This window comes from Dermochelys coriacea, chromosome 9 (genome assembly GCF_009764565.3).
Source record: "Dermochelys coriacea isolate rDerCor1 chromosome 9, rDerCor1.pri.v4, whole genome shotgun sequence".
Taxonomy (NCBI): domain Eukaryota; kingdom Metazoa; phylum Chordata; order Testudines; family Dermochelyidae; genus Dermochelys; species Dermochelys coriacea.
In genome coordinates, this window is record NC_050076.1 from 23,320,592 (window position 1) to 23,336,885 (window position 16,294).

At 37.8% G+C, this 16,294-nt stretch overlaps 1 protein-coding gene across 3 annotated transcripts in view; it reads right to left on the bottom strand.

Annotated features, from left to right (window-relative positions):
- Positions 1-5,285: 5,285 nt before the first annotated feature.
- MFSD1 (major facilitator superfamily domain containing 1) overlaps positions 5,286-16,294 on the bottom strand; it is a 41,240-nt gene continuing 30,231 nt past the window's right edge. Inside the window, exons 14-15 of one of the 3 annotated variants that reach the window (XM_043492057.1) lie at positions 9,489-9,493; positions 5,286-5,302 (exon numbers count right to left, since the gene is read on the bottom strand). Coding sequence is in view for 2 of the 3 variants with exons in the window: in XM_038416644.2 (XP_038272572.1) it covers positions 14,159-14,198 (40 nt within the window). In the remaining variant the exon portion in view is untranslated. Of the gene's footprint in view, positions 5,303-9,488; positions 9,494-12,657; positions 13,823-14,088; positions 14,199-14,383; positions 15,275-16,294 lie in introns of those variants that run through there. The other 2 variants (XM_038416644.2, XM_038416645.2) reach the window with 2 other exon arrangements.

Below are 16,294 nucleotides of genomic sequence, written 5' to 3' on the forward strand. Positions count from 1 at the left end.
TGAAACCTGCGGGAGTTTGAGTGTCTACTGGTACCGGGATGGGTCTGTACATTAGAATTAAACCACATAATGAATGTCACTAACAATATTTACATGGGAATTTTCAATGATTTTTTCCCTTGTTACTGAACGCGTGGCTGGTGTAAACATCAGCCAGCTTCTTCGCAAGGATGATATCGTGAGGTTCTCTTGTTTATCAGGCTGCCTGAGTGGACTTTTAGACTCTAAAGTTTTATATTTGTTTTATTTTTGAGTGCAGTTATGTAACTAAAAAAAAAATCTACATTTGTAAGTTGAGCTTTCATGATAAAGAGATTGCACTACAGTACTTGTATGAGGTGAACTGAAAAATACTATTTTATCATTTTTACAGTGCAAATATTTGTAATAAAAATAAATATAAAGGAAGCACTGTACTTTTTATTCTGTGTTGTAATTGAAAATGAATATTTACAAATGTAGAAAATCAAAATATTTAATAAATTTCAATTCATATTCTATTGTTTATCTGTGCAATTAATTTTTTGAGTTAATTGCTTAAGTTAACTGCGATTAATCAACAGTTCTAATACCTGGTTGAACATGAAGTTCAGTACAGGCCTGAACACATTCTCCCGCTGTGAAGCAACACTATTAACAAAATTGACAATGAAACAGAAAGCAGTAGGAAATACTGCTATTCATGCTAAAAGAGATCAAACCATTCTCAGGAGTTCTTTGGTATCATCCATTGTCCCTTAGCTGGGTATTTTTAGTGAAGTAGAGTAAGATAGCAAATAGTAAATGAGAAGTTAGAAAATATTTTATATGCAACATGATTAATAGCAAGTATTGTATTTTACATGCATCTTTGTGCTTTATTGAAGTGAGTCAGTTGTAATTATTTCTGGAGCCATCTAACTTTCAAGCCTGTGTCCTGGGCCTGGAAATTACAGTCAGAACCTATTTAAATTTTCACATCACTAAAATACTAAACAAGCTCAGAAGCAGAAGAAGTTTAGTTGGTTTATTGTCCCCCCTTTATTTTCTTTGCCTCAGAAGAATTAAAAACCCACAGCTGTTGAATATTATTGGTGCTAGTATTGAGACTTCAGGACCCCACTTCTGATAACATGTAAAAAAAATTACACTGTTTAAGTACATGGAGCCTTCATCCATTGCAGCAACTACAGCTTTAGAAAATGTAACTGTTATAGATTCCAGTAAGAATTCTGTCATTAATGCAGAAAAACTATTTTCTGTATATTAATGGGCCATCAGTGACATCCGGTGGCTGGTAAGTCATAGAACACATTGGTATACATTAGAATAACCTGTCTCTCTGAGATCTTCCATTATAATTAAATCTGCTAGTCTAGAAACAGACTCAGTATCAACTGCCTTATGAAATGGGCAAACTCCATCTGTTATATCATATGTCTAATTACTGGTCTGTTTATATTTTATGTTAGGGATAGTAGCAGGGAAATTCTTTATCATTCAAAATTATGTCTCAGTGGATGGAATATTGGAAGTGATCAGAGAAAAATGTTGGCCTGATAAATGAAAGTTGAGGTTGTAAACACATTTTGTCACTTAGATTAAAGAAAACAAGTTAGAGAAGACTCAGTGCATATCTCAAAAGCTGAAAAGTAAATATTGATTTCCAATTCTCTTCATTGTGCTGCCGTCTCCTTATTACGGTGTTAAGTGGAACAAAGTAACAATGCCAGTCTTAAAGCAAATATTGTAACATCTTTATTGGCAAGTTATTATTTTGGTATCTAAAAATTATCAACCAAAGACACATTTATATTATTACACATGGTTGCACCTATATGTACTAGCTACTTTCTAGCCATTCAAGAGAGAACAGTCCCTACCTTGAGAATTTACAGTCTAAGGACAGTCAAACAGGCAGAGAGAAGTTAGGAGAAGAGGAGCAACAAAGAGGGACTTATTTAAAGTTGGCTAAATTTGCTGTGGGAAGATGGCAGAAGTGATTCATTAAGAGGGATTTGAATATGTACAGGGTGGGGCTTTGTAGATGAGCTCCGGGAGGTCAATATGATACATAAAATAGTTCTCAGAGGAGACAGAATGAGAAGCTGACAAATAGGCAAAAGAGGGCACGAGTAGAACACTAGCAGAGTGGAAGGCATACGGAGGCAACTTGAAACTCACTAAAGAAGTAGAAGTAGGAAGGGGCAGAGTTGTATAGAATTTTTAAGGTGGTGACAAGAAACTTAAATTTGATACTATAGCAGATGAGGATCTAGTAGAGGGATTCAAAGAGGGGAGCAACATGATTACATGAATGGGAAAGGAAGATGCCTTGGTGGCTATAATTTGAACAGACCGGAAGGAGACAATATGTTTGTCTGGGATGTCAGGGAGGTAGATTATTATTGTTTGTATTGTGGTAGCACTTCTGAGTCCAGTCCTGGAGAGGGACTCCATTGTGCTATTAGCTGTACAAACACACAACTAAAAGATGTTGCCATTGTGACAGCAATTGCTTACATGGTTTTGCTAATGGCTATACCCCAAAATGATTGTGTTCCTTGTGTAAACACAGAGCTTAGATAAACTAGGTAGGATTTTTAATGAAAGAGAGCAAAACCTAAGAACCCTAACCCTAAGGTTCCTACTCTACGTTTGATAAAAGGATTGTATGGCTCAGCTGGCAAAGACAAGAAAATGGATCTGTAGATGTTTTGCCAATATCTATGATAAAACCCACACACACTGAAATCATATAAAATGGTTGCACAGAACTTTCAAGAGAAAGTGCTGAATTTAGCACAGCTCTAATACAAATACCTGCAGACTTTAAATGTGTCACTTTGCTGAGCCCGGTACAGTGCCAGGACCTATGTGGAACATTCAGCCCCCCAAAACCAACATCCCAGACTTACAGAATTAGTGTATATCACATATAGTGTACATTGTGCACACTAGCAACAAACCATACTGTTCACGCATTGAAACACAAACTACCACTGCAAGGAGAAGGATAATTTTGGCCTTGCTGATCAGTACTGGAAACTGAATGAGCTTTAGCCTAAACTTTAGAGGAATTAAAAGATAATATTTCATTTTTATCATCTCTCTGCTTTGGATCAATTCAAATTAAGAGGATTGTATGCATGTTTCCTGGATCATTGGAATTTTTGCTGTTTTATGATATTCCATAGCTAATGCTAAATTGGATATAAAACATTAAAAGTTTTCTTAATTTTCCTAATTAATCTTGAATATTTTCAAAGAAGATTGACCATGAAGAAACTGGAAAGTAGGAATAAGTCTCTTTCCAACCTTTTGGTACAAGAACAATTATATCCTACATATATTTCCAAACCATAATGAAACCCTATCCATCCCTCAGCTCTTTGGATCTATTTCTACATTAGTAACCACTTCCACCTGTGGCTATCAATCAGCGTTGTTTTCTTTCTATGTCAAGCTGTTATGCTTAGGCTGAAAATTTGCCTCCTATTTCAAATAAACTACCTATAATACTAAACCAAACACAAATCAGAAATTGCAAGCAGCACTCTATGCAAAATCTGTGCTTCCCCCGTAACAGTTCCATTGTAACGTATTGCAGCAGGGCACAGTCACCAGATAACGCCACCACCTGGGTGCACTCCAGTCCCAAGTATGGCTTCAGCATAAAGAAGCTTCAGCATAAAGTATGGCTTCAGTGTAAAGAATTCCCATCTCTACAGAAAGAAAAGGACTCCTCTTGCCCTCAGAAGAGTTTTGTGACTAGCACTGTAGCGAACTATACTACATGGACTCTGAGAAGCAGAGGTGCTTGTAAGTAGATCCTCAACTCATGCGCAATGTCCAAAAAGAAGCCCCTTTCTTCAGCGTTTGCTTGTTGTTTCAATGTCTAGATTTGTTGCAAGTTTTATTTAATTGTCTTGACCAAATACTAGTAGTGTCTGCACGTGTCTTGCAAGCTTATTTTGCAGCAGTTGCTTCTTACTTTGAACTCAAGTAATAAAGAGAATATGTATCATTTCCATAGTTTCTTACATATTCTGGGCACTTTACAAACAGTAATGAAGATCCTGAGGCGGTTCTGAGATGGCAAGAGACAAGGGTAGCAATTGTGATTGTGTACACTTGTTTCTGTTTCTGGCAGGGAAAGGACGTGGTTTTAAAGCCACAGCAAAGCAGTGAGTGGTGACTGAGGCTGCATCTACCATGAAGATGCTGAACAAAACTGTGAATAATGCAATGGAAGAAGCCCTGTGCCCCCTAGAAGAGAGCTATAAGCGCATCTTATTCCCCTTTGCATACAGTGTTGTGTTTGTGCTGGGACTTCTCCTAAATGGTGCCATGTGGTGGCTGTGCTGCTGCCACACCAAGGAATGGACCTGCACCATCATCTACCTGGTGAACCTAGCTGTGGCTGATCTGCTCTACATCCTCTCTCTGCCCCTGCTCATCATCAATTATGCCATGGAGGACATCTGGCTCTTCGGAGAGCTGCTCTGCAAAATGGTACGTTTCTTATTTTACAACAATCTGTACGGCAGCATCTTGCTGCTGACTTGCATAAGTGTCCACTGCTTTCTGGGGATTTGCTACTCCATCCGGTCACTGACTTATAAGACCAGAAGACTAGCCATCATTGGCATTGCTATATCCTGGCTACTGGTACTCCTTCAGCTCTTGCCCAGCTTGATCTATGCTCACACCGGCTTCATCAATAACCCTACAGTCTGCTATGATCTGACTAGCCCTGATAATTTCAGCAACTATTACCTATTGTGAATAGTGGCTATTCTTCAACAAAAAAAACCAAAAACTTCAAAACAGACTCCAACGAGAGACTGCTGAATTGGCATTAATTTGCAATTACAAATTACAATTACAATTACAATTTGTTACAATTAACTTAGGCTTGAATAGAGACTGCGAGTGGACGGGTCATTACACAAAGTAAAACTATTTCCACGTTATTCCCCACCCCCACCCCCCACTGTTCCTCAAACATTCTTGTCAACTGCTGGAAATGGCCCACCTTGGTCATCACTACAAAAGGTTTTCTTCCTCCCTCCATCCCCCTCCTGCTGGTAATAGCTCATCTTAAGTGATCACTCTCCTTACCGTGTGTATGGTAACACCCATTGTTTCATGTTCTCTGTGTATATAAATCTCCCCACTGTATTTTCCACTGAATGCATCCGATGAAGTGAGCTATAGCTCATGAAAGCTTATGCTCAAATAAATTTGTTAGTCTCTAAAGTGCCACAAGTACTCCTTTTCTTTTTGCGAATACAGACTAACATGGCTGTTACTCTGAAACCTTTAACTCTATGGTATGATACTAACCATGTCCGATTTCCTCTGTCCTTTTCTTATCTTAATCTGCTACTGTTTGATCATCAGAAGCTTGATTCAAAGCACTGGTAATACCAACCTCACAAGCAGCGCTGCCCAGGCTAAATCAATCCGGGCCATCCTGCTAGTCTGCAGGCTTTTTGCAGTTTGCTTAGTTCCTTTCCATATCACTCGTACCATCTACCTTTACGTCCGGGTCCATCGGAAAGCTGACTGCCTGCAGTCTCTTACAAGGAGCTACCTTATTTTACAAGATTTGGAGGCCGCTGGTGGGCCTTAACAGTTGCTTTTCCCCACTCATGTATTTTCTTTCTGGCCAAACCAACACAGTCAGACACATTCTGCAACGGAGGCAGCCTTCCTAGGCCTATAGTGAAGGGTAAGGAGTCAGTGGCACCCAGGGAGACTCCTCCCCTTGCTGTGGAATGAAGCCTGAGGAAAGTGATCTCTGAGAACTTCCCTTCATGGCAGATTTACTCCAATGAAGAGAGACTGTAGCAGTTAAAATTATTGCATGCATGCCTTTGAGAGGATCTGTAAAAGACTCAGCTGCACCAATAAAAGAGATACTGTATAATGGCAATTCCCCTAATGCTGTGACAAGCTTTGGTAAAGAGAGGCTAGGAGTGAAGACTAAATATTTTACGAAGGACCAGAAGGCAAGTTGTTAGCATTTCATGTCAAGCAACAGCAGCAGCAGTTGAGAAATAAAACTGCACCTCCTCCAAAAAGAAACAAACCCCAGCTCCCCACTACTCACTATTCTTTTCCCAATGGAAAGGGAAAACTATACATACATATGGAGAGGAATAAGTATAGCTGAGAAAGACTCACATTGAAGTCAAGAGGAGGTAGAGCTTCCAGTCATTTGTCACATACCAGTTCATACAATTTTAAAGCTTCTTAATATACACTACATTTCCAAAGCCATTTTCAGGAATTCCCATTGCTGTTTCATCAGTGACTGGACCTACTACTATAGAGTGAGAATGGCCATCTTTTCAGAGAAGATACTGGTTAATCTAGTAGATTTTCATTATTTAACATTTTAATTTTTTCAATGTTCTTTCATTAGAATCTTGATACACAAGAGTTTTGAGATGAAAAGCACTATAGGATAGTTAAGCACCAGAACAGATTATGTAGGGAGGCTGTGGAATCTGTCACTGGAATTTTTAAGAACAGCTCAGATAAACACCGGTCAAGGATGATCTAATTATACTTGGATCCTGCTTCAGCACGTTGGGGGCGACGGGGAGAAGAATAGATGACCTCTTGAGGTCCCCTCCAGCCCTACATTACTACAGTTCTGTAAGAGCAATTGTTAGCCTTTAAAAAAAAAAAAATTCCAGCAGCCACTGGAGTGCTACCAACTTAAAAAAGTGTCACATAGTTGGATGAATAGGCAGAAAGCACAGGAGCTCTACAGCAGTGGTTCTCAACAAGGGGTATGTGTACCCCCTGGAGGTACACAGATTTTCCAAGGGGTACATCAAGTCATTTAGATATTTGCCTAGTTTTACAACAGGCTACATAAAAAGCCTAGTGCAGTCAATACACATTAAAATTCAAGAGACAAAATGAGAAAGCAAGCAATTTTTCAGTAACCATATACTATGATACTTAAATTTGTCTGATTTTGTAAACAAATAGTTTTTAAGTGAGGTGAAACTTGGTGTACACAAGACAAATCAGACTCCTGAAAGGGCTACAGTAGTCTGGAAAATGTTGAGACTCACTGCTCTATAGAGCACCATGGATTTGATTATATTAGGCCAAAAATCTGGCCAATGTCTCAGCCAGAGATTGTTGATCTATTTCCAGTTGGATGTTGTCCCTGAAAAGCACTTACCCTAAAAAGAGAAAATTAGAAATATAAACACATTTTATATATTGAAGTTGCATATAATTGCAAGTTAGTGACATACACTGTACAGCACATGCAGCAATTAAAGTCTTGTTTCCAAACTCTTCAATGTCCCATTGCAAAGACAGCTCTATGCAATAACCAAGTCACCAAGAAAAGCTTGAAGCTTGGCTAAGAGTTAGATTGTGAGCTCTCTGTGACAGTGATATTTTATTCATTTGGACAGTGCCTGATACGATGAAACCCTTATAGGGATCCTTAGCGGGAAATAAAAACTGATAAGCTTGTACAGTGCCCTCAGCCCAACATCCTGTTTGTCCATCACAGATGGGAGAGAAAGCAAATAGGCATATTGCAGTAAGATTTCATTAGCCAGTAGCACCCATAACATATGGCATTCCATATCTCATGACAGACTTTTCATCCCACAACAGATACAACTCCTAATTGTACGTTTGACTTGAAACAGCACATCCACTATGGAACAGAAAGTGTCCCACCAGACAGAGAACAACAATTACGCAAGGCTATCATCAGTTTGAATTTTAACATTATTTATAGTTTCCCGTAGTTTAGATTTAAGTAATTTTTAAAAATAAAGACACCTATTCACCTGACCCAATGTTAAAACAGAATAATATGGCCAGCAGAACTGAAACACAAACATTTAATTTGAGCAAGTTACTCAACCAGTGAGTCAATTACTAAAAAAAAAAAAAAAAAAAAAAAAAAAAACCTATCCATATCCTCTTCTCTATCAACACCCCTCCCCCAACATTTACTAAAACACCTATCCAATAAACAGCTTTTGAAGTGTGCCTACTTGGAGAAGAACTCTCTGGGGGAATTGTATGCATTCTTACATTCCTCATGGAATTGGAAGCGAAGATCAAGCGGTGTTCTGTAATTATGAGACCAACTACATTAGACTATGAGTGTCTGGATTGAGCTATTGAATAAGTAAATAGTTAAAGATGTTACTATACCTTTTTCTCCAGTGTTTAGGAACTGAATGACTCAGGATCAGGAATGGGATATGGATAGGGTAACCAGATGTCCCGCTTTTATAGGGACAGTCCCGATATTTGGGGCTTTTTTTTTTTTTTTTTTTAATATAGGCACTAATTACCCCCCACCCCTGTCCCAATTTTTCATATTTGCCATCTGGTCACCCTAGATATAGAGCCTTTAATCTCCAATATGTTTGAGACCAGGTTGGAAGCTGCCTGGAGTCACCACTATCTGACAGCCATTTAGTGGTTCAAGTGAGTTGGTCTCAGTCCAGCTCCTGGTAGATGATGTCGCTATGAAATAAAATCACCACTCTTGACATTTTCCATAGAGGCCAATGATTGAAGGGGCCTGGCAGTTGAAATAGATTCTTACTGCTAGAAGCACACTTCAAGGCTAAAGTACAGGGTTAAATGTAAATAAGTCTTCACTGTTATTCCTTTTGTGAATAAAGGCTTCTAATTCTCAGCAAATGGCAAGCATTTTCAATAGCACTCTTTACCCTCACACAGCATTATGCTTACTGACCAATGCTTATATATAACTGCCGACAGACTCTTCTACTTTAAGAGCACCACAAAGTCTGAAACATTCGAGAAAAATACAAGATAAGGGCAGATTAGCCTGCCAGGCTGAGGTTTGATTTCCCAGCTTTCCTAGGGAGCCAGCAACTCAATATTATTTGAATGTTTGAAATTGTTTTCATATTTTAGAAATATACTATGTTTAAATATGGACAGAATATTAGTCTAAATCATGTTGGACATTTTTTTTAAAATGTTGTTTACATGGTACACTATATAAATTATTCAGTAAAGCCTGGGATTGGCCTTTGTCATGCATTGACACTCTTATCCCACACAATGGAGTACAGCATATAGTCTCAGTTGGATTATGATTAGTAATATTACTAATTAGGAAGAAGTTTAGAGATGAGCACAGAGGGAACTGGAACTCAGCAAATCTGAAAATTCCTCCCAATTTAGCACATAAGTTTGCTTACGCATCTGTAACATAGGGAGTAATATTCCGCTATCTCCTAGTGGTGAAGACACTTAATTTTTAAATATTTATAAACTACTTAGAAATCAGATAAGAGGCTATGGCAATATTCTAACCTGTATCTAATGATAAAAGCAATTAAGGAAGAAAGGACAACAGAAAATCCCACAGTGGGAAGTAGGGCCCCTTTTATCAAAAAGGAAGGAAGAGTTGCACCTAGAAAAATCAGGTTGGACACCAGGAGTAATAGGGAAGAGCTGTACAATCTGACCTGTCCTAAGAAGAAAAAAAAGTAGGAGAGGAGACTTTTATAACACTTATATTAGAAATTGTGGCTCACCTGTTATTTTGTTTGAATTAAACTTGCATTATGCAACAGCAACAAAGACTGTTTTGGGAAATAGTAAAGAACATTGTAAAACATGTATTTAGTAAGTTATTTCTTTATCATGTTAGCTCTTCTATAAAGCCTTGCATAGGCATTGTAAACAAGTGTGCCTCTTCACTGATAATACCTCTTCTAGTGCAGCACTGCAGCTATGAGGGAAGTCCAGGTATTAAAAAGCCTTAGTACACGTAAAAGAATTTCTGTGAACAGTTACATGCCACTAGCATAGCCTTTGCTCTTAAGAGAACAAACTCTAAAGCAAATATGTACAACTGTTTTCATTTATACAAAACCTTTCAGCTCTAGTTCAAACAGGAAGTAATTCAGGAAAGTCCTCTGGCTGGTTTATACAGGAGATTAGACTAGATGATCACAACAGTCCCCTATCCCCAACGAAAAGAAACAAATCATTCCAAGGAATTTTAAACTAGATAGATACAAATACTGCCAAAGTACACCCCAACAGCACTTGAAGAATCACTACAGTCAGCTCAGTGGCAAGGGGCCATAGCCCATTCATTTGTTGCAGCTGCTGGACTATGCCCACCTTGAGAGAGGGAATATGAATGCCTTTGCTGACAAAGACATCAAATGTCTGGAACAAGCACATACGAAAGGTTGAAGCACTCATGCTCCGGCCAGCATGTGAGGTGTGTTGTGATAACTGGTCCTACAAAATTAGCCAAATTGTGAACTCAGATGTAAAAAGTGAGTGAATGTGAATGAGATGTCACAATAACCTATAACAAAATGTTCATGGGACAAGATGCAAAAAAGATGGAAAGACTGAATTAGTCCAAATGTAAAGGTCTACTGATATAATTTCAAGGACTATGTTAAGGTCATGCCTGGTAAACAAGGAAGGCCTAATTGTTGGACAAAAAATGTGAGTAGTTTGCGATGGGCTGTATAGCTTGTCTTTTTGGGGTCCTCAAAGAGACTTTGGAGGGAGAAAGCAGGGTACTGCTACACTGGCTGACTGAAAAACAGGGAAGGAGTAAACTTTACCATCATGGCAGTTACCACCACCCCTACCACCTCCTGGACCTTTCTCCATCCTGATCCTGAGATCCCGCCCAGACCAGAGGGACCCAGGTGACATCACCACCTCAATCCTGAATGCCAACTGGGATGTCAGACTGGCACACACCACCCACTGTCCTCTTCCTTCCCCAGTTTATTTCTTCTTTGCAATCCCTCTTATGAGTTTGGCTTAGCCATCCTAGTCTGCAACACTGCTGTAAGCCTTTGACCAGAAGCGCAGCAAAGTGCAATGCCCTAGAGTCACATAGAATGTCTCTGGTCTCAAAGTGGCTGGTAAGATTGAGTGCTGTGCCTACATTTTTCAGCACCGAGAGTGATGATCAGAGACAAACTGCATTCACTCTCTTTGCTGTTTTCTCTCCCTCTTTTTGTATGTCTTGTTTTGTCTTCTAGGAACTGGGAGTGGACTTTAACAGTTCCAGCCTATCTCAACTGACTTTACTTTTTCCACAAAAAGGATAGTTACTACCATTTAAGAGACTGTCAAACAAGGATTTTTTTCTCTTTAAAAAAAAAAAAAAAAGAAAAGAAAAAACCCACTACACACACCTCTCCACCTGAAGGAAACAAGAGATATTAAAATGAAAATTATTTTGAAGGTCTTTTCCTCCCTAATAATGTCTTTATTATTTACCTGAATAAAAAGTTAAAAGGATGTTTAATGCTGTGCTTGTCATGGTACTAAGCAGGCTGAGGTCTCTATACTAAACCCCGAACAGTGTTTACCACTGTTGAATGAGGGGGATACAGAAGCCATATGCACTAATGCTCCATAATAAAGTGATATAGGAAGGTCAGAAAAAGCCATTGAACTGAGAACAGAAATAGGAAAGCTGGAGTTTTGAGTTGAGGCAACATTACCTAGTGCATGAGAGCACTCTATGGGTATGTCCACACAACAATCAAAGGTATGACTGCATCTTAGGTCAGCACACCTGTACTAGCTTTAATCTAACGAGCATAACAGTTAAGACCCAGTGGCCTGGGCTTCAGCACAAGCTAGCAACGTGATGAAGCATCCAGGGAGCTGGTGCAGCTGAGGCTGAAGCCTGCTATTTTGTTATTTTTAGCCTAGATAATAGCTAACATGGGTGTGCTTACCCTAGCTGCAGTCACACCAGATTGCACTGTAGAGATACCCCATGAGAAGTAAGGCCTCTGCATACTGATCTGTTCACCCACCCTTTAAATACAGCAAATGTTTAAGACCACAGGGAACTTGGACAGGATGCCAATATTAACATACATATTTGTACAAATTACCATGTCACTTGTGAAATTATTTCTTGGCCCATGCTCTACCAGTACAGTACTGCCATGGATAGCAGAGAGCCTGAGATTGGGGGTGTGTGTGTGCGTGCATACAAAGGGTCAAGACAAGAATGCCTTGCTTCTTTCTTTAGAGGGAGAACACAGCTCTACCCTCCTCGACTACCAGCTGCAGAACTCCACTTCCTCTGGAGAAGTCATGTGCATTGAACACTATACAACACTGCTTAAAAAGCAATTAAGCATAAAAAAAAAAAAAAAAACCAAAGAGCCAAGAGGCCTTACCCATTTAGTTTTATTTACTAAAAAAAGTTCAGCATCAAAGTGTATAAGCAAATCAGCTGTACATAATCCATCCACGGATAGTTGATGCTGCTTTCTTCCTGAATACAGCACAGTAAAAAAACAAAAAAGGTTTAGCACTACCATGTGTAAATGCAATCTTCAACAGTAACACATAAAAGCAGCAAGTTTTGTACTAGTTTCAGAGTAGCAGCCGTGTTAGTCTGTATTCGCAAAAAGAAAAGGAGTTCTTGTGGCACCTTAGAGACTAACAAATTTATCTGAGTATAAGCTTTCGTGAGCTACAGCTCACTTCATCGGATGCATTTGGTGGAAAAAAATCTTCCTCGATAGACATCATGAGGGCAGACTATGGCAGTTCTACACAATTCAGAATACTATCTTTGATAAAGTTTGTACAATACTGAACAGGTCATAGAAAAGTAACTCACTTCCAAAAAAAAAAAAAAAAAGTGTATTTGCATATACAAAATTCTTAACAGAACCACGAGCTCCAGGTATAAATGTCAACATTCCTCAAGTTATTTCCGATTTATTCAATTCATATAACTGTTCGGGTAACACCTATTCAAAAAAAAATACTGGCTTTCCTGTGCAGTTAAGATAAATTTTAAGCAATAAAAGGTCAGAGTATAATAATTTAGCTCAGATTACGACCACACTTTAAAAGACTGAAAATTCAGTCAAAATTTTTAGTTTTCTACTGTCCACTTAGTAAGAAATATACATGTTGTATGAGATTTTAGAGTCCAGTTCTGCTTACATTGCAAGCATGGGAGCCCACACATCTTTGGGATAAAGTTGGTCCTAAAGCCATTCTTCTCATTGCAGATAACATTTAAAACTAGTAGATACTCCACACTATATCTGTATAAATATTACACTGATTGAAAGTTATATTTTACAGTTAACGATTTGATAGTTATAAAAACTGGATCAAGTGTCATTTCCACAGGAAAATAGCTCAGCTTTGATTAAACACCATTACCATGTACTCGTGCAATTTCCAAGTCTGGCTTTAATGAATATACTGTGTTTGTTTGTTTTTTAAATAAAACAGCCAAGTTTTTGTTAAAAAAAAATCTCGATTTGACAGAATTTAAAAAGGCAGTCATTTCTATTGTTAGATTTTCCATAGAGAAAGAAAGTAAAACTGAGTTATTGCAGGAAGTTAACAAGGATGTCCACCATAAAAATGTAGTCTGACCAGACTAATGCCTACATCAAGAATATGTAGAATGGCCAACAGGTTGTTGTTTCCCAAGGCTTTTAAGTTTCATATTTGGTTTTGTATGGCACACAGAAGTCAAACCTCACCTAATGCTTCAAATCAATGTTTCACATTACAATAGGAGCCACTTATTGACACTACGTTTTTTAAGGTAAGGTGGTTCCTGATGACAGCATGAGGATTCAAATATAGAACATGGTGCATTATTCTGCTTTTGTTCTAGGTGAAGTTCTTGACTAGTAGGAGCAAGTTTCTCTCTGTATAAACTTCAGAGCACTTCCATCTCTTGACAAACTTGTGCAGAGTGATGCTATTTCAGCACACTTCTGTGTGCCAATGCAGATAAGTAGGAAGAGTAATTATCAGGCAGCTGCAAAAAAGTAAGTTTGAAAGAATGATGAATCTTATTGATAACTATTCTTCACCTTATCTGTCTTTTCAAGTTAAAACTATTGATTCTATCCCTTCAGTTTGGTTTTTATTTTTTTAAATTGTAGGCGAGATTCATTTCTAATAGCCGTAGGATAAATTTAGCTCCTTTATAAAAACCAATATACTGCTATGTAGATTTTTATTTATTTATGTATTTATTATTGCCCTGTTGTCTGTAGGGAAAAACTAATTTGCTACTAATACCTGAGCTCCTAGTTTGGAGAGATACCTATTTCTTAAACTAAAGTCATTCTTTGGCTGTAATTTGACCAAGTCATCTTTCTTTTGACGTCTGAGTTTCTCGTTTTTCTGCTCTGTAAAACAAAATGGATTAAATTAAGAGATGTGCAAACAAGAATCTCTTTTGTTAATCTGATAGTTACTAGAAGTAAAATTAACAGTTTATAATGTTTACAGGTGTAAAACTGCAGGTTAACAAAAAGCTAAGAGACAAACATGTGGCAAGTCACGCTAACTTGATATTCAAGAAAAAAGACTATTTTCTGCAATTTTTTTTTTAATTTAGCATTTAGAACTTTATTGGAAAGTTACAACATGCTAACTCACATTTTAAACAAAATTCAGACTATGCCTTTATCAGTTAAACAAGATTTGATCCCTTAAAATATATTAAGTTGATAGCACAAAAAAGAGAAGTGACAAAAAAAGTACTAAAGAGACTGTTCAGCAGTCTTACAGAGTTAATAGCAATCAGGATTTGGTTTTATCACAGATTAAAGATTCAGTATTTGGCCATACAGTACTTGTTAGAGACAGCTCCCAACTCCCACTTATTTTCAACTTAAGCCCTTTCCATAAAGGGTAAAGAAGTCTTGGAAGACTGAACCGTGTTTTACCGCTACATATGATAGGGTTTTGCATGAAGAATGTGACAAAACCCACATTAACAGAGACTCGTTAACAAGTTTGGGAAGGCAATGATCTTTTCAGCACACAAAATACAAGTCAAATAATTGCTTAAAACCATTATTAGGCAAAAACTCTTGACACCAACCAAAAGATACTAAAGTGCTGCTCCTGTAAGTGAGACACTTGATCTAGTTTATATTGCAAGAATGTTTGCTTCAAGTTGAAAAGGAAACGTTTTGCAATTACACGAAACTTCAGTTCAGTTTAAAACGCTATGACCCAACACAGTGTAATGCTCTGAGAAAGATGTATGCTTTGTAACAGTTTAATAGCTACCAAATATTGTGTCATCATAAAATAGTTTACTGTAAAATCCTCGGCATGTTAGTATGTTTTCCAATCAACTGTATTGTCCAGTGCTAAGCATAGAGCTCTAAATACACTGTAATTCTTCAAGTTGTTAAGTTGCTGATCAAATGCTCCCCACTTCTGGATGATATTTGCTAGTCAAATTTCTTTTCTGCAAAAAACATTGTAGTGAGAATTATTAAAAACATGCTACAAGGAACCCTGACATTCAGGGTGCTTTATCAAACACAAAATGTTATACTTTTGAATTATATATTGGAAACACTGCACACATCTTGCATTGACCAGAAAAATTGGCAAGTCAAGTAAAAATGTGTATCTGCTTCTGGTGACGGAATGTGCTCCACATCCTGACAAGAGCCTTACACAGCCTCTTCTACTGCTCCTTTACCACCCAAAAGCAGCTTCACATCTTGGTCACCAACTGTTAGCTCATGTACTAGATCTTTTGGAACCAAGTTTTCATCAAGTTTGAACAAGTTACGTTGCTGAAGTGGGATCTTAGACCCGACCCAAGTTTGCCACATGCCAGTATGAAACCACCACCACCAGCCATTGTGGGAGAGATGGTTTTGGTTGGGAGATTTCATTTTGAAGTCATGCATGTGTAAGATGTTGTAAAAGTGTTTTTATATAGACAATATATACAGAAATATTCTAGCACTTTACAGAAAAGCTAAATTTAGTTCTGTAGCCACTGCAGTAAAAAAGTGTCTATTTGCAATTCACTACAGACAGATTACATATGCAAGTTTAGTACCTCACATTTTAGCACTTACACGCACAAAAGCACTGTAGTTCAGGCAGAAGACAATTTATTGTAAGTTAATGTCTGTAACATACAACTAGATACCTAAGCAGCAGCACTGAGAGGGTAAAGGTGTTTTACTGTTCACAACAAGACATGAATCAAATAAAAATATTCATCTGGTTCACTTGTAAGTTATCTGAATGAAGTAGTCATAATACTTAGCTAACTTAGAATTCTGTTGACTAGTTTATCATGACATTAAAACATATTAATACAGAACACATTAAAAACATTTCACAATGTTTAATTAAGATAAATTATCTGTGGAAAAAAACCCGGAAAAAATGGACCTTAGAGCTTTATAACTGTCCCATCCTTTAAGTGTCTGCTTCAAAAAAGGGCCTGACCCTAAAGCCAATT